The sequence below is a fragment of the Heptranchias perlo genome, chromosome 29, assembly GCF_035084215.1.
Source record: "Heptranchias perlo isolate sHepPer1 chromosome 29, sHepPer1.hap1, whole genome shotgun sequence".
Taxonomy (NCBI): domain Eukaryota; kingdom Metazoa; phylum Chordata; class Chondrichthyes; order Hexanchiformes; family Hexanchidae; genus Heptranchias; species Heptranchias perlo.
The window spans coordinates 7,056,317-7,078,387 of record NC_090353.1 but is presented as its reverse complement, the minus strand read 5'-3'; the positions used below and the strand labels follow the sequence as shown (position 1 = coordinate 7,078,387).

Here is a 22,071-nt window from a genome sequence, read left to right as displayed (position 1 = left end):
TTGTTAAGGTGAAGGAGGTGAGTTCTGAGGAGGGGACGGGTGCTGCACTTTTTGAACCCAGTCCCCTCCAGGATTGCCCTGAAGTTTCCAGGAATTAAGGATTAATCACCAGGACCCTGCTGTGAGCAAAACCAGGGAGAAAAATCATACAGGCAATAAGAAAGTGTGCTTTGAAAAAATTTTCTTTGAATACATTTGTTTACTAGGTATAGAAATATTGGACAGGGGACTGACAGTCGAGAATCATCCAATCGTTTAATGAAAAGTCTGTTCGATTTCCAATTGGCTGGGAAAGCGGTGTACCTCGAGTAGCGACATGTTGGGTGACCAATGGCGGGCGTGTGGGGGCGGGGCGGTTGGAGGCAGGAGGTCATGTGATGACACCTCCAGGAATATAGCCAACCAGAGTTGGCAACCCTAGTTCCATCGTTTATTGGTCCCTGGGAAAACTGCCGAACCTCACTCACTGGGAGTCATCATTTTGTTTTTAAAATGGGCCCCATTTTGACGTATGAGAAATAAACGCAGCCCCTCGTTGCCCAAACAGATTTCTACTCCACGTCATGTTCACTGATAGCGATTGGCACTCGTGGCATTTGCCCATGTTACCAGCTGAGCTCTGCCCAGGTCAGGCCCATTCCTAACGTAAGGCAGCTTCGTCAGGGGGAGAGAGAATGGCGTGGACAAAACAATATGGCGGCTGCCCGCCTGCCTCTCAGTCCACTCTGTCCCACAATTGAAACAGTTCCAGGATTGTGTCCAGTGCTGTTGACGCAGCACCTGGTGAGTCCTGTCTCCTCTCCTAGTATCTTTTATGAAGGAAAAGAAAAAACAGATCTTGCATTTATATCACGCCTTTCACGACCTCAGGATGTCCCAAAGCGATTCACAGCCAATGAAGTACTTTTGAAGTGTAGTCACTGTTGTAATGTAGGAAACGCGACAGACAATTTGCGCACAGCAAGATCCCACAAAGAGCAATGAGATAAATAATCTGTTTTAGTGATGTAGGTTGAGTGATAAATATTGGCCCGGACACTGGGGAGAACACTCCTGTTCTTCTTCAAAATAGTGCCTTGGGATCTTTTACGTCCACCTGAGAGGGTAAACAGGTCCTCGGTTTAACGTCTCGTCCGAAAAATGGCATCCCTGACAGTGAAGTAATTGGAAATAAAAATCGGGAGAGATGTAAAACGGGCTGTTGATTCGCTATCACCCATTTTAGATTATTGCACAAAGTCAAAGATCTAACAACAACAACGTAGTAAAACGTCCCAAGGTGCTTCACAGGAGCGATTATCAAATAATATTTGACACCGAGCCAAATAAGGAGATATTAGGACAGGTGACCACAAGCTTGGTCAAAGAGGTAAGTTTTAAGAGGTAAGGAGCATCTTAAAGGAGGACAGAGCGGTAGCGAGACAGAGAGGTTTAGGGACGGAATTCCAGAACTTAGGGCCTCGACCGCTGAAGGCACGGCCGCCAATGGTGGAGCGAAGAAAATCGGGGATGTGTAAGAGGCCAGAAGTGGATGAGCGCAGAGATCTCGGAGGGTTGTAGGGCTGGACGAGGTTACTGAGATAAGGAGGGGCGAGGCCATGGAGAGATTTGAAAACAAGGATGAGAATTTTAAAATCAAGGCATTCCTGGACTGGGAGCCAATGTAGATCAACGAGCACAGGGTGATTGGAGAACGGGACTTGGTGTGAGTTAGGATACGAGCAGCAGAGTTTTGGATGAGCTCAAGTTTACGGAGGATGTAAGGTGGGAGGCCGGTCAGGAGACCATTGGAATAGTCCAGTCTGGTGTGGTCAACCGTGTCAAAGGCTGCAGACAGGTCGAGAAGGATGAGGAGGGATAGTTTACCACGGTCACAGTCACAAAGGATGTCATTTGTGACGTTGATAAGGGCCGTTTCTGTACTGTGGCGGGGCGGAAACCTGATTGGAGGGATTCAAACATAGAGTTGCGGGAAAGATGGGCACGGATTTGGGAGGCGACACGTTCAAGGACTGTGGAGAGGAAAGGGAGGTTGGAGATGGGGCAGCAGTTTGAAAGGACAGAGGAATCAAGGGTGGGTTTTTTGAGGGGGGGTGATGATGGCAGATTTGAAGGGGAGGTGGACAGTACCTGAGGAGAGGGAACTGTTAACAGTATCAGCTAACATGGAGGCCAGGAAGGGAAGTTCGGTGGTCAGCAGTTTAGTGGGAATAGGGTGGAGGGAGCAGGAGGTGGGTCTCATGGTCAAGATGAGCTCAGAGAGGGCTTGAGAGGAGATTGGAGAGAAACTAGAGAAAGCTGTGAGTTCAGGGCTAGGGCAGGGGAGAACCGTGGGGGAAGTATGGCTTGGTGGGCTAGGGGGAGGGAGGGAAGCAGCAGAGGCAGCTGAACGGATGGACTCAATCTTAGTGACAAAGTAGTTCATGAGCTCCTCAGACTTTTCATTGGAGGTGAGGGTGGAGGGGGCAGGAGAGAGGGGTTTAAGAAGATGGTTTGTAGTGGAGAAGAGAAGCCAGAGGTTATCTGCATTCCAGGGTGATCCTGGAATATTGAGGAGTTTTGTCAGAGGAGACCAGGACCCGACAGTGCTTTATGTGGTCCAGCCAGATCTGGCGATGAATGGCTGAACCAGTTGTCCGCCATAAACGTTCAAGTCTGCGTCCCTTGGACTTAAGGGAGCGGAGATGGGAGCTGTACCAGGGGGATCGACCAGAGTGAGAGAGAATAATGGCTTTAATGGGGACAAGGACATCAAAGGTGGAGTTGAGGGTGTGATTGAGCAGATCGGTAGCTGCAGAAATATTGTGGTAAATGGAGGGCCAAAGGTTAGACAGTCGGGAATTTAAAAGTGCCGCTGTAAGTGACTAGGGAGAGAATTCTTCCTGGGGTGGACACAGAAGTAAGTGGGATTGGGAGGGGGAAGGGGGATGTGGGTGGAGAGGGTACAAGGAAGTGATGCGAGATGGCCTTATCTGCTATTGACACGATGGGAGTAGAGGCCATGTGAGATGGCAAGGTCGAGGGATTGGCCGTGAATATGGGTCGGGGAGTTTATATGGAAGGAGAGATTAAGGGTTGATAGGAGGGCAGGGAACTCAGAGGAGAGAGGGTATGATGAGTTGAGATGGAGGTTGAAATCACTGAGGATGAGAAGTCACTCAGAGACTGAGGGAGGAAAGCAGTGAAGATATCTCGGTGAGAAACTTGGCATGGTACTTGGGTGGCGGCAGAGAACGAGGATTTTAAACAGACAAAAGAGAGATCAACACTGGGAAAGGACTCTGGGTGGAATTGTTTAAGAAACAATTTGATGGGGGGAGTGTCGGTGAGTTCTCGATGATGAAGTACAATGGGTCGAATGGCCTTTCTCATTTGTAAGTATTTTCTGTTTTATACGTCATCCCCTACTGCATCAGCCTTCTGTCTCATTAAGACTGCTGGTTAACGCTGTATAAGATCCCCTTGTGCTCTGTTTTAACCCCATCCTTAGCCTGTTAATGAGTTAATAACTACTTTAAAACAACACACAGAGGTAGTACGTTAACCAGCATACTGCCAGAGGAAATTGAAACCCTCAGTGTCAATTTATGGCAAATTGTGGGTAATTTTTGTGTGGTTAACCTTCATTTCCTGGCAATGAGATTAGAGTTGTCCAAACTTACATCTTCCTACAGTCAGCAGAGAGTGAGAAGCCTTTTGTCAGGGCTGAATTCAAACGCAGGGCCCAGAAGTGAAAGGACAGTGAGCTGTGACACCACCCAGCCTCCATATAACATTATTATTTAACGCGTTATTAACGATAAGAGATTAATCATTTACAATGCTTGAAGGCAAGGTAAAACTGCAGATAACTGGGATTTGATTAATATCAGTGAAAGTCCAGCTGGAGGCACCATTCTCTGCACTTTCTTCCCAAGTTATCTCCTCCGGGTCACCGTTTCCCCTCTGCCCCAACAATGGAGGTGGAGAAAACCCAGCAGGGTCCCAACAGACCTCAGGGAGTTGCATGTCCCCAACCCATAATATTCTGTCCATTCAGGTTCACCGAGGGAAACAGTCTCCCCTCTGTTGAGATGGTTTACACCAATACTACTGGCAGCAGCTGAATAAACTAAAGAGGCAGCAGAACCATGGCTGGGGGAGAGAACTGCAACTGTCCAGCACTGTCCGAGACCCCCGGGGACTGCATCCCCTGTCCAGCACTGTCCAAGACCCCCGGGGACTGCATCCCCTGTCCAGCACTGTCCGAGACCCCCGGGGACTGCATCCCCTGTCCAGCACTGTCCGAGACCCCCGGGGACTGCATCCCCTGTCCAGCACTGTCCGAGACCCCCGGGGACTGCATCCCCTGTCCAGCACTGTCCGAGACCCCCGGGGACTGCATCCCCTGTCCAGCACTGTCCGAGACCCCCGGGGACTGCATCCCCTGTCCAGCACTGTCCGAGACCCCCGGGGACTGCATCCCCTGTCCAGCACTGTCCGAGACCCCCGGGGACTGCATCCCCTGTCCAGCACTGTCCGAGACCCCCGGGGACTGCATCCCCTGTCCAGCACTGTCCGAGACCCCCGGGGACTGCATCCCCTGTCCAGCACTGTCCGAGACCCCCGGGGACTGCATCCCCTGTCCAGCACTGTCCGAGACCCCTGGGGACTGCATCCCCTGTCCAGCACTGTCCGAGACCCCTGGGGACTGCATCCCCTGTCCAGCACTGTCCGAGACCCCCGGGGACTGCATCCCCTGTCCAGCACTGTCCGAGACCACTGGGGACTGCATCCCCTCTCCAGCACTGTCCGAGACCACTGGGGACTGCATCCCCTGTCCAGCACTGTCCGAGACCCCCGGGGACTGTATCCCCTGTCCAGCACTGTCCGAGACCCCCGGGGACTGCATCCCCTGTCCAGCACTGTCCGAGACCCCCGGGGACTGCATCCCCTGTCCAGCACTGTCCAAGACCCCTGGGGACTGCATCCCCTGTCCAGCAATGTCCGAGACCCCAGGGGACTGCATCCCCTGTCCAGCACTGTCCGAGACCCCTGGGGACTGCATCCCCTGTCCAGCACTGTCCGAGACCCCTGGGGACTGCATCCCCTGTCCAGCACTGTCCGAGACCCCAGGGGACTGCATCCCCTGTCCAGCACTGTCCGAGACCCCTGGGGACTGCATCCCCTGTCCAGCACTGTCCGAGACCCCTGGGGACTGCATCCCCTGTCCAGCACTGTCCGAGACCCCTGGGGACTGCATCCCCTGTCCAGCACTGTCCAAGACCCCAGGGGACTGCATCCCCTGTCCAGCACTGTCCGAGACCCCTGGGGACTGCATCCCCTGTCCAGCACTGTCCGAGACCCCCGGGGACTGCATCCCCTGTCCAGCACTGTCCGAGACCCCCGGGGACTGCATCCCCTGTCCAGCACTGTCCGAGACCACTGGGGACTGCATCCCCTGTCCAGCACTGTCCGAGACCCCTGGGGACTGTATCCCCTGTCCAGCACTGTCCGAGACCCCCGGGGACTGCATCCCCTGTCCAGCACTGTCCGAGACCCCCGGGGACTGCATCCCCTGTCCAGCACTGTCCAAGACCCCCGGGGACTGCATCCCCTGTCCAGCACTGTCCGAGACCCCAGGGGACTGCATCCCCTGTCCAGCACTGTCCGAGACCCCTGGGGACTGCATCCCCTGTCCAGCACTGTCCGAGACCCCTGGGGACTGCATCCCCTGTCCAGCACTGTCCGAGACCCCAGGGGACTGCATCCCCTGTCCAGCACTGTCCGAGACCCCTGGGGACTGCATCCCCTGTCCAGCACTGTCCGAGACCCCTGGGGACTGCATCCCCTGTCCAGCACTGTCCGAGACCACTGGGGACTGCATCCCCTGTCCAGCACTGTCCGAGACCCCTGGGGACTGTATCCCCTGTCCAGCACTGTCCGAGACCCCTGGGGACTGCATCCCCTGTCCAGCACTGTCCAAGACCCCAGGGGACTGCATCCCCTGTCCAGCACTGTCCGAGACTCTGGGGACTGCAGTATGTGTCCAGTACAGTCAGAGACCCCTGGGAACTGCACTATGTGTCCAGTAATGTCCGAGACCCTCGGGTTGGATTATGTGTCCAGTACAGTCGGGAACCCGTTGGGAGTGCAGTATTTGTTCTTGGGATATGGGCGACACTGACAAGGCCGGCATTTATTGCCCACCCTTAGTTGCCCTGAGAAGTTGCTGTGAACCTCCTCCTTGAACCGCTGCAGTTTTAATCGTTTCTCTGGTTTAGCTAATTTTTGATCCAACTTGGAAGTTTGCCTCCAATTCCCACCTCGTGGGATAATCGCTCGGTATCAAAATCCTCACCCAACTAAACATATATCACATCCGCAGAACGTCCGTCACCGATTGGGTCTCTCATTTCCTCAAAAAGCTCCAGTAAATTTGTTAGGTGAGGCCTCCCCCCCAATAATCCATGCTGACCCCTCTTACCGCGCATACCTCTCTAGGTCTTTCATTATTCCCTCCTTCTAATACTTCCCCACAGCTGACATTAGGCTCATCGGCCTGTAGTTTATTGGTATCATTGTCACCTTAGATTAGGTACTCAAGTCCTGGAGTGGGATTTGAGCCGACAAATGGTTATGGTACAGAGAAGTCTGGGACCCTAGTGGTTATGGTACATTATTCCCACCTTCTAATACTCCCCCAGAGTTGACGTTAGGTTCACTGGCCTGTAGTTTCTTGGGAACATTACCCACCATGGATTGGATTATGTATTCAAGTCCTGCAGTGTGATTTGAGCCTACAACCTCCTGCCTCAGAGGCAAGACTGGTACCAACTGAGCCAAGTGCCAGCTAGTTACATGGCATTGAATCTCACAGACCAGAAAGATCCCAAGTTCAATTTTCGGTCTGCACTGAGTTAATGATTGCGGCCAGGGTACCAGTTAGTACGGTACATTGATATCAATGCCCTCTCAGGCTAGGGGGAGAAATTAGATCGAGTTCTCGATTCTGATTGCTATCCAGTGCAAAGACGTGAGGACAAGATCAGGCTTGACTATGATACCCCTACAGTTGAATAGCCTGCCGACTCCGTCCAGGCCGACACATGAAGAATAGGTGAGGTTATAGTGGGCTTCCAGTGACCATGGAACTAAATGGCAGCATGAGAGGACGGGAAAGTAAATTGGAGGGAGTGGACATGCAAATGAATAAAAAAACACAGCCTATCACAGCGCAAAACCAACACGTCCAACTGTATGAACTCTGACATTGACCAATGAATGGGCAGCTCGCTCCGATTGTCATCGTGGCTTTGATGGGAGTGCGGCCAATTTGAACCTGATTTTCGAGGTTGTTCAGCGGCAGGTATGTGTTGGGGGGTGATGGAGGGATGGGGGATGGGAGTGTTGGGGGGATGGGGATGGGGTGACGGGCTGATGGGGGTGACGGAGGTGACGGGCTGATGGGCTGAGGGGGGTGACGGGGTGAGGGGGTGACGAGGTGAGGGGGGTGATGAGGTGAGGGGGGTGATGGGGGGCAATGGGGGCGGTGGGGGGCAATGGGGGCGGTGGGGGGCAATGGGGCGTTGGGGGGCAATGGGGGCGTTGGGGGGCAATGGGGGCGTTGGGGGGCAATGGGGGCGTTGGGGGGCAATGGGGGTGTTGGGGGCGTTGGGGGGCGTTGGGGGCGTTGGGGGGCAATGGGGGCGTTGGGGGGCAATGGGGGCGTTGGGGGGCAATGGGGGCGTTGGGGGGCAATGGGGGCATTGGGGGGCAATGGGGGCGTTGGGGGCAATTTGGGGGTAATTTGGGGGTAGTGGGGGCGTTGGGCTGATGGGGGTGTTTGGTTTTTTGGGGATGATGGGGTGATGGGTGTGATGGGGTTGTTGGGGTTATGGGAGTGTTAGGGGTGATAGGGTGAAGGGTGTAGTGAGGTTGTTGGGGATGATGGGTGTGGTGGGGGTGATGGGTGTGGTGGGGGTGATTGGGGGTTAAGAGGGTGATGGTGGGGGTGTTGGGGTGATTGGGGTAATGGGGGTGTTGGGAGTAATGGGGTGATGGGGGTGTTGGGAGTAATGGGGGTGTTGGGAGTAATGGGGGTGTTGGGAGTAATGGAGTGATGGAGGTCTTGGGGTGATGGGGGTGTTGGGAACATTTTCTGAGTCTTCTGCAATGGCTGAGAACGTATTTAAAAAGCCTGTTTTCAGAATTAGATCGAATCACAGGGGCCGACACGGCTGATGCCAAACTTTTACTTAAGCTGAATTACATAAGCAGCGAGTTAGAAAGAAGCTGGACATTTGCCAGTTCATGCACTTGCCTGGATGAGTGCAGCTCCAACAACACTCAAGAAGCTCAACACCATCCAGGACAAAGCAGCCCACTTGATTGGCACCCCATCCACCACCCTAAACGTTCACTCCCTTCACCACCGGCGCACTGTGGCTGCAGTGTGTACCATCCACAGGATGCACTGCAGCAACTCGCCAAGGCTTCTTCGACAGCACCTCCCAAATCTGTGACTTCCATCACCTAGAAGGTCAGGGGCAGCAGGCACATGGGAACAACACCACCTGCACGTTCCCCTCCAAGTCACACACCATCCCGACTTGGAAATATATCGCCGTTCCTTCATCGTCACTGGGTCAAAATCCAGGAACTCCCTTCCTAACAGCACAGTGGGAGAACCTTCACCACACGGACTGCAGCGGTTCACGAAGAAGACGGCTCATCACCACCTTCTCAGGGATGGGCAATAAATGCCGGCCTTGCCAGCGACGCCTTCATCCTGAGAATGAATAAAAGAAAAGACCTTTACCAGATATTGCCACATGCTTCATCTGCCAGCTAACCCCACTTTAGAGTGACTAAATTATATCATTAAATAATTTTAGTTTTTATTGATATTATTAAGTCATTTCTGACAGTGCTGTCTCCTCTACATTAGGCTGGCCAGGCACTGGTTGACGATCTCCACTCTGTGCCCCGTCCCATTCCCACTCTGAACCTCTCTGTCCTTGATTTCCAACCGTGTTCGGACAAGCTCGATACAAACGTCAAGAGCAGTCGCCCTGATTTTAACCCTGGGGCGAGAGGCGGCGATGGGGACTGAAGGGGTGGGTGACAGGAGTGACCCTCACTCACCGTGAGGCCCGAGGTATTCCAACTCCCGGGACATCATCATCATACTGACTGCCGTGGGAATGGTCTCCGTGAGCCAGGTAAGTGCGTGGTGGGGGGGTTGGGGGGAGGAATGCGACCGCGGTCAGGGGGAGGGGGAAACCCGAGGCAGGAGAGGCCTTGGTTTCCTTGTGGGCCCTGGAGGAGGACTCCGGCTCCTCGTGACCCACATGGAAACCTGTCAAAATTAAAACTGAACCATCTTTCCAGCCCGTTGCTGGGCCCGGTGCTCCTTGGCGCCCAGTGTTCCTGGTGAATCCGGTACCAGGACCCAAACGTGTTAAAATGGCATCAGGGTGTGAACTACGTCATCAAACCCCAACTTTTCATTTTAATGAGGCCTCCCCCCACCTGGAGTGAGAGCCCCAGTGACTCCTGAAATCCAGGAGTTAAAATACTGGTGACTGCAAAATATTTGGACTTGGCATTCCCAGTGGGAATACTTTTCCGTGCTGACGTTAAACCCGGAAATAAAGCCGGGTTGCGGTCGCGACCCGAAAAACAACTATTTTCAACTCCCATCCGCCCCCAACCCACCACTTCTTGGGGTTTAAAATCACCGCCCTGGAGACTCCAGGACAACCCCGGACGGTTGGCGAACCTTTTCGTTGAGTATGGGGGGTTCAAATTGACCCCAGTATTTCAATTTACTCCAGGGCACTCTGCAACTCCACTGCTCTGAATCTTGTTGCCTCTCCCATTATCTGGTCTGTTTCTCCCGTCCAAGTCCCACTTCCTTCTCCTCCAACCTGGAGCGTTTTCCGTCTGCAACTTTCCCCTTCACTATTCACTTATCTATTTGCACGTCCCTTTTGGTTTTTTTCGACGTATTTTCATTGCTAGATCGAGATGATCATTGTGTGATTTTTGCCAACTTGCTTTAGGAAAGCTGTTTGTAGTCCATTAAACTAGGGGAGCAGTCATAAGAACATAAAAAATAGGAGCAGGAGTAGGCCATACGGCCCCTCGAGCCTGCTCCACCATTCAATCAGATCATGGCTGACCTTTGGCCTCAACTCCACTTCCCCGCCCGATCCCCATATCCCATCATTCCCCTTGAGTCCAAAAATCTATCGATCTCAGCCTTGAATATACTCAATGACTGAGCATCCACAGCCCTCTGGGGTAGAGGATTCAATGATTCACAACCCTCTGAGTGAAGAAATTCCTCCTCATCTCAGTCTTAAATGGCCGACCCCTTATCCTGAGACTGTGCCCCCAAGTTCTAGACTTGCCAGCCAAGGGAAACAGCTTCTCAGAATCTACCCTGTTAAGCCCCCTCATGATCTTATATGTTTCAATGTGATCACCTCTCATTCTTCTAAACTCCAGAGACTATAGGCCCATTCTACTTAATCTCTCCTCATAGGACAACCCTCTCATCCCAGGAATCAACTTAGTGAACCTTCATTGCACCGCCTCCAAGGCAAGTATATCCTTCCTTTGGTAAGGAGACCAAAACTGTACTCCAGCTGTGGTCTCACCAAAGCCCTGTACAATTGTAGCAAGACTTCCTTACTCTTGTACTCCAACCCTCTTGCAATAAAGGCCAACATGACATTTGCTTTCCTAATTGCTTGCTGTACCTGCATACTAACTTTCTGTGTTTCTTGTACGAGGACACCCAAATCTCTCTGAACACCAACATTTAATAGTTTCTCACCATTTAAAAAATATTCTGTTTTTCTATTCTTCCTGTCAAAGTGAATAACCTCACATTTCCCCACATTATACTCCATCTGTCACCTTCTTGCCCACTCACTCAACTTGTCTATATCCCTTTGCAGACTGTGTCCTCCTCACAGCTTACTTTCTCACCTAGCTTTGTATCATCAGCAAACTTGGATATGTTACACTCGGTCCCCTCATCTAAGTCATTAATATAGATTGTAAATAGCTGAGGCCCAAGCACTGATCCTTGCTGCACCCCACTAGTTATGGCCTGGCAGTCTGAAAATGACCCATTTATCCCTACTCTCTGTTTTCTGTCCGTTAACCCATCCTCTATCCATGCTAATATATTACCCGCAACCCCATGAGACCTTATCTTGAGCAGCAACCTTTTATGTGGCACCTTATCGAATGCCTTTTGAAAATCCAAATATACTACATCCACCAGTTTCCCTTTATCTACCCTGCTAGTTACATCCTCAAAAAACTCGAATAGATTTGTCAAACATGATTTCTCTTTCATAAAACCATGTTGACTCTGCCTAATCATATTATGATTTTCTAAGTGCCCTGTTACCACTTCCTTAATAATGGATTCCAGCATTTTCCCGATGACTGATGTCAGGCTAACTGGCCTGTAGTTCCCTGTTTTCTCTCTCCCTCCTTTCTTGAATAACGGGGTTACATTTGCTACCTTCCAATCTGCTGGAATTGTTCCAGAATCTCGGGAATTTTGGAAGATCACAACCAATGTATCCACTATCTCTGCAGCCACCTCTTTTAGAACCCTCGGATGTCGGCCATCAGGTCCAGGGGATTTATCGGCTTTTAGTCCCATTAGTTTGTCTAGTACTTTTTCCTCTAGTGATATTAATTGTTTTAAATTCCTCACTCTCATTTACCCCTTGTTCCCCACTATCTCTGGTATGTTTTGTGTTTTCTACTGTAAAGACAGATACAAAATATTTGTTTAATGTCTCTGCCATTTCCTGATCCTCCATTATAATTTCTCCTGTCTCAGCTACTGCTACTCTCTTACTTTTTACATACTTGTAGAAGCTCTTACAATCTGTTTTTATAGTTTTTCGCAGTTTACACTCATATTCGACTTTCTCCCTTTTTATCAATTTTTTGGTCATCCTTTACTGGTTCCCAAAGCTCTCCCAATCCTCAGGCTTACTACTCTTCTTCACAACATTATAAGCCTCTTTTAATCTAATAGCATCCTTAACTTCTTTAGTTAGCCATGGATGGATCACTTTTCCCGTGGAGTTTTTATTTCTCAATGGAATGTATATTCAATGAGAATTCTGAAATATTTCTTTAAATGTTTGCCACTGTTTATATCTTTTAATCTAATTTCTCAACCTTAGCCAACTCACCCCTCATACCTATGTAATTGGCTTTGTTTGAATTTAAGACTCAGTCCTGGCACCTCGCAGCCTGGCTCAGCTAACCGCTGAACAAACTCGCAGGGACTCTCGCTGCATTCCCTTCGGGTATTTAGCAAACAATTTGCACCCAGGCCTTTAACCTTGGCTCCGTGGTGTCACTCTCACCACTGAGTCAGAAGGTCATGGGTTCGAGTCGCACTCCAGGGACTTGAGCGCATAATCCAGGCTGATACTGTGCAGTACTGAGGGAGTGCTGCACTGTCGGAGGTGCCATCTTTCGGATGAGACGTTATGCCCTCTCAGGTGGACATAAAAGATCCCACGGCACTATTTGAAGAAGAGCTGGGGAGTTCTCCCCGGTGCCCTGGCCAATATTTATTCCTCAACCGACATCATTAAAACAGATTTCCTGGTCATTATCTCATTGCTGTTTGTGGGACCTTGCTGTGTGCAAATTTGAAGTGACTACTTCAAAAGTACTTCATTGGCTGCAAGGCGCTTCGAGGCATCCTGAGGTCATGAAAGGTGCTATATAAATGCAAGTCTTTCCTTTGGATTTCTTTCTTTGAGTTACTTGAACTGAATTTACCACACTGCCATGAAAATAACAGACCTGCCCTACTGTCAGTGACGTGTTAAACTAAGCTAGTCCTGCACAATACAACCAACCTAACCAGGGCACTGGTGCCCTCTCACCACTATATTTAGCACACTGGTTAAAGTGTTGGCTTTAACTTCCTGTTTATGTTCAATGGATTGACGATGCTGTTAAAATGGTGAGGGCAAGAAGTTAGCACAAACACATTAACCAGAGCGTCAAAACAAATGAGCGCAAAGGAATTTAAACCTTTTTTTGTCGTCTTTTTTGTGTTGTATTCAGTAACCAGCAGGGTCCCCGTGATCAGTTGCCTGTCCTTACCTCAAGCTTCACCCTCTGATTTGTATTAATAAAATGGAACCTGCTATCAGCCCTTGGTCAAGGTGCTGGTATTTGCTGGCCCGGATTGTACATTAGACAGTGTTAAACCTCCATCCAGCACATGGGCTGTGTGAGCTGGAAGACCACAGGGACTCGAATTAGACTGTTTACTGAGGCCACTTTCCAACTCGCTTAAGCTGAGCCAATCCAAACTGGCATCAAACGCAGAGAGATTTCAGTCAAGAGCTAAGACTGGAATAAACACACTCGCAATGTTTACAAAGGGCTTTTTCATCAGAAACAGCTGTTAATAGAAAGAGAGAACAAGAGGGAAGGATACGGAGAGGAAAGGGGAAAGAAGGAGTGAGAGAGTGAGAGAAAAAGAGGCAGAAAAAGGTGCAGATGTCAAGATAGTCAACAACATCAACTTGTAGTTATATAGCACCTTTAACATCGTAAAACGTTCCAAAGGGTGATGCACAGAGAGGGGCCGATTTTCACCTGTATTACCTGGTGTTAACGGGGTGGTAACGGCCTCAAAATGGGGTCAGTAGCCTTCCCGTTAACACTGGTGATGTGGCTGGCACCATTTTGAAAGGGGGCCTACCGCCAAATGTCCAAAGCACCTCCCCGTCTCCGCCCTCCAGCATTTGTTGGCAGGAAGTTACCAACTGATATCAAGGTAGGAGCCAGTTTCAGCTAGGAGAGGGCATGGGAAGGACTACCAAGCTGATGCCCACTTGCCCCCATCGTATGGCGGTGGTCAGTGGACGCTCAAAACTGGCACAACCTGTATCTGTATTTTTGGGAGCCTTTTTACATCAGACTCATGAGGAATATTTTGTTCTCAGCCTCGAGGTTAGTGGCAATCTGGCCGGCTGCACCAGGATCGCGCCTGCCGTTCCCCCCCTCCTCCCCCACACTGATCCCAGCCACAGCTTGCGGGATCAGTGGGAGGCCACTTCCTTTGCATGGGGCCCGTGGGCACAGGTGCCACTCAGAGTGGTTCTTTGGTGCCCACCTTCCCTCATGCACCTGGAAGCTGGTCCGGCCAGAGGGGATGCCCATGGGTGGGGGTTACTGCCCAAGGACCCTGACCTGGGCCCAATCTTGTGCCTTGTAAGGGTGGGGGCTAACGGAACTTCCACCACTTAGAAATTAAATTGGAGACTCCCGGGAATAGGAACATAGGAGCAGGAGGAGGCCATTCAGCTCCTCGAGTCTGTTCCGCCATTCAGTTAGATTATGGCTGATCTGTATCTTAACTCCACTCACCCTCCTTAGCTCTATATCCCTTGACACCCTTACCTAACAAAAATCTACCTATCTCAGTCGTGAGTTGGGGCAGGAGAACGGTTGAAACTCTCCCCACCCCAGGTGTAATTTTGGGGCGGACATTTTTAAAAACCAACTCTGCTCACCGTCAGGTGCAAATGCAGCTTTCAGTCAACGCTCCCAGCTGGTAAACTTACCGCTCCTGGAGCAGGGCTTTGGCGAACCGCACAGGCCGCAAATCAGATGCATTGGGGTAATTTTAACCCCCTAGGTTGGGGGCGGGTGGGAAGGTAAAAATGTAAAACCCGACCCCGACCTGACCCCAACCCAACTTCGACCTGACCCCAACCGGACCCCAACTCGCCTCCAACCCGACCCCAACTCGAACTCAGCCTGACCCCAACCCAACCCCAATCTGCCTCCAACCCCCCCACTTCCGGTTTTAACGGAGACGGGTCGAGGGGTGGGCGACCAATCCGCTCACAGAAGACAGGTCGGTCAGTAAAATCTTTTAAGGAGGCTGCGGGCCTCCATTTTGACAGGTTTTTTATTTTTAACTCCCGGGGGCCGGGGTTCCCGGGCCTTCTGTTTCACGCCAAGTAAGAGGAGGTGAGAAGGCCCGGATCAGCAGGAACGTGCCTTTATTACACGGCTTGTGGGCCAGGAGGAGCAGGAGTGTTTCCTCCAGGCCCAACAAACCTCCCTGCCGTGATCCCACACACGCGATCGGCCAATCCCCTCCTCATTTCCAACTCCCAACCCCCGCCCCCCCCGGATGACAGACCTGCCCCCTCCCGATGGCCGACCCCTCTCCTCGATGTCCGGCCTCAAGCGCTCAATGTCAGATTCACCTGCTGGCACCCGCTCCCTGGCTGCTTTCCCGCAGGAAACCTGCAGAAAAATTTTAAAAGACGTCATTACGTCATAATTATAAGGACGATCAGGAATCCCATATTTCCGGGTTTCCTGTTCTGAAGTGTCCCCTCCACTCTCTCCATGGCTCGGAGTAAAATTCCAGGCCATTGACCGCCAAGACTGAATTCCTGGTGGGATGGGGCTTCCTTCACATGAAGCTCTGCGGTGGGAGTCCTAATTCGTAAAATGTATCCCGCAACAACCTTCCGAGATCTCAGGGCTCCTCCAATTCTGGTCTCTTGCATATCCCCGATTTTAATCGCTCCACCTCGAGGGAATTCTTTCCCTAAACCTCTCCGCCTCTCCACTTCTCTCTCCTCTTTTAAGACGTTCCTTAAAACCTACCTCTTCGACCAAGCTTTTGGTCACCTGCCCTAATATCTCCTTATGTGGCTCGGTGTCAAATTTTGTCTGATAATCGTTCCTGTGAAACGCCTTGGGAGGTTTTACTACGTTAAAGGTGCTATATAAAATCGAGTTGTTGTTGTTGTTGTTGTTGCCCCATTATCTGGACCCATTTTAAATCGACATCCTAAAAGAGAAGGCAGAATATTCTACCACAGTGAGCAACCCAATCCACCATCAGAGAAAAGAGCTCTCTCAGGACCTCCAGCTCCTTGTAGTATTTACTTGAATATTTTTCAGAGTTAGGAAAAAAAACAATTCGCAGGACTTTCGTCAGAAGGATAAATGGGTGGGGTACAGCTCAGGCCAGAGTAGATTTTACAAGGTCTACGAACATTGGAAATGGGCAGGAGGAGAAGACCTATTGACCCATCAAACGTGTTCCATCCAAACAGGGTACTGTCTACATTCACATTAACACCCCACCCCCACTTCATCATGCAATGTCCTGAGAGAGGAAACATGCAAACATACAAAAATGAGGGACAGAGAAATATCGGCTGGTCCAATGAGCCTGTCCCATACAGTCATGGTGCAACTAAGCATCATCACCTCCAGTGTTACCCACCAGATAGAAAAACCTGGGCCAATTCAGGGAATGAAGAACACTGGGAAATTAATCTATGAACTCCAAAGGCAATGAAAACGAGTTCCAGGAGACCAAAGTGACCATGAGGTACATCACCAACATCCCCTACATTTCTACAGCTACTGATCTGCTCAATCACACCCTCACCTCCACCATTGATGCCCTTGTCCCCATTAAAACCATTACTCTCTCTCACCCTGATCGATCCCCCAGGTACAGCCCTCATTTCCGCTCCATTAAGTCCAAGGGACGCAGACTTGAACGTTTATGGCAGACAATTGGTTTAGCCATTCATCGCCAGATCTGGCTGGACCGTATAAAGCACTATCGGGTCCTGCTCTCCTCTGCCAAAACTGCTCACTATTCCAGGATCATACTGGAATGCAAAGATAACCCCTGGCTTCTCTTCTTCACTACAAACACAAACAGTCTTCTTAAACCCCTCTCCCCTGCCTCCTCCACCCTCACCTCCAACAACAAGTGTGAGGAGCTCATGGACATCTTTGTCACTAAGATTGAGACCATCCGTTCAGCTGCCTCTTCCAATTCCCTCCCTCCCTCCCCTAGGTCACCAAGACAAACTTCCCCCACGGTTTCCCCCCTGCCCTTGCCCAGAACTCGCATCTTTCTCTAGTTTCTCTTCTATCTCCCCTTGTGCCCTCTCCAAGCTCATCTCGACCATGAGACTCACCTCCTGTTCCTTCAACCCTATTCCCACCAAAATTCTGAACACCAAACTTCCCTTCCTGGCCCCCATGTTAGCAGATATTGTTAACAGTTCCCTCTCCTCAGGTACTGCCCCCTCTCCTTTAAATCTGCCGTCATCATCCCCCTCCTCAAAAAAACACCCTTGACCCCTCTGTCCTTGCAAACTACCGCCCCATCTCCAACCTCTCTTTCCTCTCCAAAGTCCTTGAACATGTCGCCTCCCAAATCCGTGCCCATCTTTCCCACAACTCCATGTTTGAACCCCTCCAATCAGGGGTTTCCGCCCTGCCACAGTACTGAAACGGCCCTTATCAAAGTCACAAATGACATCCTATGTGACTGTGACCGTGGTAAACTATCCCTCCTCATCCTTCTCCACCTGTCTGCAGCCGTTGACATGGTTGACCACACCATCCTCCTCCAACACTTCCCCTCCGTTGTCCAGCTGGGTGGGACTGCGTTGCCTGGTTCCATTCTTATCTATCCAGTCGTAGCCAGAGAATCACCTGCAATGGCTTCTCTTCCCACTCCCATGCCGTTACCTCTGGAGTTCCCCGGGGATCTATCCTTGGCCTCCTCCTATTTCTCATCTACATGCTGCCCCTCGGTGACATCATCCGAAAACACAACATCAGGTTCCACATGTACGCTGACGACACCCAGCTCTACCTCACCACCACCTCCCTCGACCCCTCCACTGTCTCTCATTTGTCTGACATCCAGTACTGAATGAGCAAAAATCCCCTCAAAATAAACATTGGGAAGATCGAAGCCATTGTCTTCGGTCCCTGCCACAAACTCTGTTCCCTAGCCACCGACTCCGTCCCTCTCCCTGGCCACTGTCTGAGGCTGAACCAGACTGTTCGCAAACTTGGCGTCCTATTTGACCCTGAGATGAGCTTCCGACCACATATCCGCTCCATCACCAAGACTGCCTACTTCCACCTCCGTAACATCGTCCATCTCCGCCCCTGCCTCAGCTCATCTGCTGCTGAAACCCTCATCCATGCCTTTGTTACCTCCAGACTTGACTATTCCAATGCTCTCCTAGTCAGCCTCCCATCTTCCGCCCTCCATAAAGTTGAGCTCATCCAAAACTCTGCTTCTCGTATCCTAACTCACACCGAGTCCCATTCTCCCATCACCCCTGTGCTCGCTGACCTACATTGGCTCCCAGTCTGTGCACGCCTCGATTTTAAAGTTCTCATCCTCGTGTTCAAATCCCTCCGTGGCCTCACCCCTCCCTATCTCTGTAACCTCCTCCAGCCCTACAACCCCCTAAGATCTCTGCGCTCCTCCAATTCTGGCCTCTTGCGCATCCCCGATTTTAACCGCTCCACCTTTGGCGGCCAAACTTCAGCTGCCTAGGCCCTAAGTTCTGGAATTTCCTCCCTAAACCTCTCTGCCTCTCTACCCCACTCTCATCCTTTAAAATGGTTCTTAAAACCTACCTCTTTGACCAAGCTTTTGGTCACCTGTCCTAATATCTCCTTATGTGGCTCGGTGTCAAATTTTGTTTGATAACGTTCCTTTGAAGTGCCCTGGGATGTTTTACTATGTTAAAGGCGCTATATAAATGCAAGTTGTTGTTGTTATTGTTGTACACAGTGTCCATGTACATCACCCAACACCCTCCTTATGTTCTGTATATTGTGATATCTGCCTCATCCAGGAACACATCCAATTCCCTTTTGAGCACTCGCAGTGAATCACACCCGCTACACGAGCCATCAGCTTGTTCCAGGGGTCAATGACCCTCGGCCAACCCTCCTGGCATCTAACCTAGTTCTGTGCTTAGTATCTTATACTCGTTCCCCCTGGTTCTCCCTGAACCTAGCTAATTCTCATAATCTATCCACATGGACACAGTCGACTCGACAGTGTTGAATTGTTTCAATGTCCTTCATGGTGTTGAAGACCTCAATCAAATTTCCCTGAAGTCTACACTTTCCTGGAGTAAAAAGAACCAGCCCTTTAAACCTATCATAATAACTAAGCGTTTTTATACTAATAATCAATCTAGTGACCCTCCTCTGATTTCCAATTAGGAAAAAGTCCTGCTAAGTTTTCCTCCGACCCCTGAAGGTGATTCAGGAAGTTCCAGTGGGCACTATCAATAATTGAAGCCGCCCCTCAATCACCTTTTATAACCCGAGGTTCCCTGGTCTCAGGATCTGGTCGAGCTTTGTTTTCAAGGAACCCGTGCTTACCACATGTTCTGGTAATCTATTGAACAGGTCAATGACTCCATGTGGAATCAGCATCCGACTGAACTCGATGGCCGGGAATCTCCTCAAAGCCGCTCCCATTTCACCGGAAGTGTACACGTGTATACAGGGTTTCTGCCGTACTTCCTCACAGAATCTTACAGCACAGAAGGAGGCCATTCGGCCCATCATGCCTGCCCCAGCTATTTGAAAGAGCTATCCAAATAGTTCCACTCCCCCTGCTCTTCCCCCACAGCCCTGCATGTTTTTTCCCTTCAAGTATTTATCCAATTCCCTGTTGAAAGTTATTATTGAATCTGCTTCCCTGCCCTTTCAGGCAGCGCATTCCAGATAATAACAACTCGCCGCATAAAAAAAAAAATTCTCTTCATCTCCCCCCTGGTTCTTTTGCCATTTATCTTAAATCTGTGTCCTCTGGTTACCGACCCTCCTGCCAGTGGAAACAGTTTCTCTTTATTTACTCTATCAAAGCCCCTCATGATTTTGAACATCTCTATTAAATCTCCCCTTAACCTTCTCTGTTCTAAGGAGAACAATCCCAGCTTCTCCAATCTCTCCACATAACTGAAGTCCTTCATCCCTGGCACCATTCTAGTAAACCTCCTCTGCACCCTCTCCAAGGCCTTGACATCCTTCCTAAAGTGCGGTGCCCAGAATTGGACAAAATACTCCAGTGATTTATAAAGGTTTAGCATAACTTCCTTGCTTTTGTACTCTATTTATAAAGCTAAGGATCCTGACTGCTTCTTTATCAACTTGTCCTGCCTCCTTCAGAGAAACTTCCAGCAAAGTTACGTTGGTGGAGCAGGAACAGATCCGAGGACATTCTGGACCTCTGCTTTTATGATTTATTTACTGATGGCTGCTAGTTCTCCCACCCCCACACTGAAGGATTGGGCCCAGGGTCCCTATCTCATTCCACGCTGATTGATCTTCTGGTATTAAGCATTGCTTTTTTTTTTTCACTGCCAAAAATTAAACACAGTCTAAAAACATCCAGAAACATTTTAATTGTGAGACTGTGTTGGTGGAAAATAAATAAATGCTGCCCCTCTGCTCGCTGACCTACACTGGCTCCCAGTCCAGCAGCTCCTCGATTTTACAGTTCTCATCCTTGTGTTCAACTCCTTCCATGGCCTCGGCCCTTCCTATCTCTGTAACCTCCTCCAGCCCTACAACGCTCCTGACAACTCTGTGTTACTCCAATTCTGGCCTCTTGTGCATCCCCGATTTTAATCGCTCCACAATTGGCGGCCGTGCTTTCAGGTGCCTGGGTCCTAAGCTCTGGAATTCCCTCCCTAAACCTCTCCGCCTCTCTCCCTCTCTCTCTTCCTACCTCTTTGACCAAGCTTTTGGTCGCCTGTCCTAATATCTCCTTATGCGGCTCAGTGTAAATTGCACCTGACTCCATCCGGCGATTAACAGTCACACCGAGACAGTGCGGTCCATTGCTCCTGGGCTGCAGTCCCCTCATACGATGAAAGAGAAATGGACTCGTTTGGGACAGATTAAAACTGGAATTTTCCTGCACATGCAGGAATCCCTGTGGCATGTGGGAGCCCTGTGCCTCACTGCCTCTGGCTAAGCCTGTTCCCAGAGGTCAAAGGGCAAGGTTCAAACCCAGGCAACGCCCAGACTCTCTGAGCCAGAGGAGACAGTTCATTCAGCACTCTCACTAATAGAGGCATCCAATCGTTCCCCAGCTTCCATTTGATGGGAAACAGATTTCTCTAGTTTCTGAGAAACATGTTTTCTGTCTAAGATTTTTCTCACCGTATATTTCACAGTTATACATAAAAACATAACACTCAATGTTACCAAATACAAAGGCCTAGAAACTCGATGGCACCATGCCAGCTCTCCGGGCGTTAAGTCTCCAATATGGCGGGCAGGAAGCGCGCGCTCATTTCGAGCCGGAAGTGCGCCAACCACCATGTTCGATCGGTCTTCTCCGTAGGTGTCCGGAGCTGACGCCAGAACTAATGTAAACACTGAATAACTTATTTAAATTAGGGCCCCGCGCTTCTTGCAGGACCCTTTCCCGGTTCCGCCATGCCCCAGCACCTGACTCGCCTCATCCTGATCTTCCCCAGCGACTCACACCCCTAACCAACAGGAAGCACCCTCCACCAGCGCTAATTAAAGGGGTCACACTGTACCTAGTTGCCGGTTCGTCCTTTCAGGCTGCTGGTCAAGTGCTGGGTGTTTTTTGGTGTGATTTATGCCTCTGGAAAGTTCAGTCTGACTGAACAGGAGAAGGTTTTGCTGGTGTCGCACTGTTGTGGGCTGCCTTAACAACAGTTCGACTGCAGTCATGGGTGGTCTAGTGGGGCTGCCTTCAGGGCTGGAGGACGAAGGGGAACAGCAAGGAAGACAGGAGAGAACAGAAGCAGCTGTGACCAGAGGGAGGGGGAGGAGGCCACTATGCAGGAGGCCATATCCATAGTGAGTATTGAGGGAGCACTTCTCCTACATGAACTACACCGAGGAGCAATGTACGAGATGCCTTTGCTTCACAATGTCACCTGCTGCCACCTGCGAGCTTTGCACCAGGGCATGGACAGCACTGCCTGTGGCTGCCAAGGTCACCATGGCCCTTAGCTTTTATGCCACGGACTCCTTTCTGGCTGGAACAGGTGACATCAGTGACACTCCCAGTTCGTGATCCCCAGTGTATCAGAGAGGTCACCGAAGCTCTCTACACCTTGAGGAAAGCTACATCTCCTTCCCCATGGACAGAGTGAGGCAGGACGAGAGGGCACTAGGCTTCGCTGGTGGCTGGAGAGCTGTTAAAAGAGGCTCCAT

General features: G+C 50.6%; 1 protein-coding gene across 1 annotated transcript; it reads right to left on the bottom strand.

The window, feature by feature from the left end:
• Positions 1-4,111: 4,111 nt before the first annotated feature.
• On the bottom strand, positions 4,112-5,983 carry LOC137299480 (uncharacterized). The gene has a single exon (XM_067968250.1). It carries the CDS (start codon positions 5,981-5,983, stop codon positions 4,112-4,114), a length of 1,872 nt encoding a protein of 623 aa, XP_067824351.1.
• Between the last annotated feature and the right edge of the window lie 16,088 nt (positions 5,984-22,071).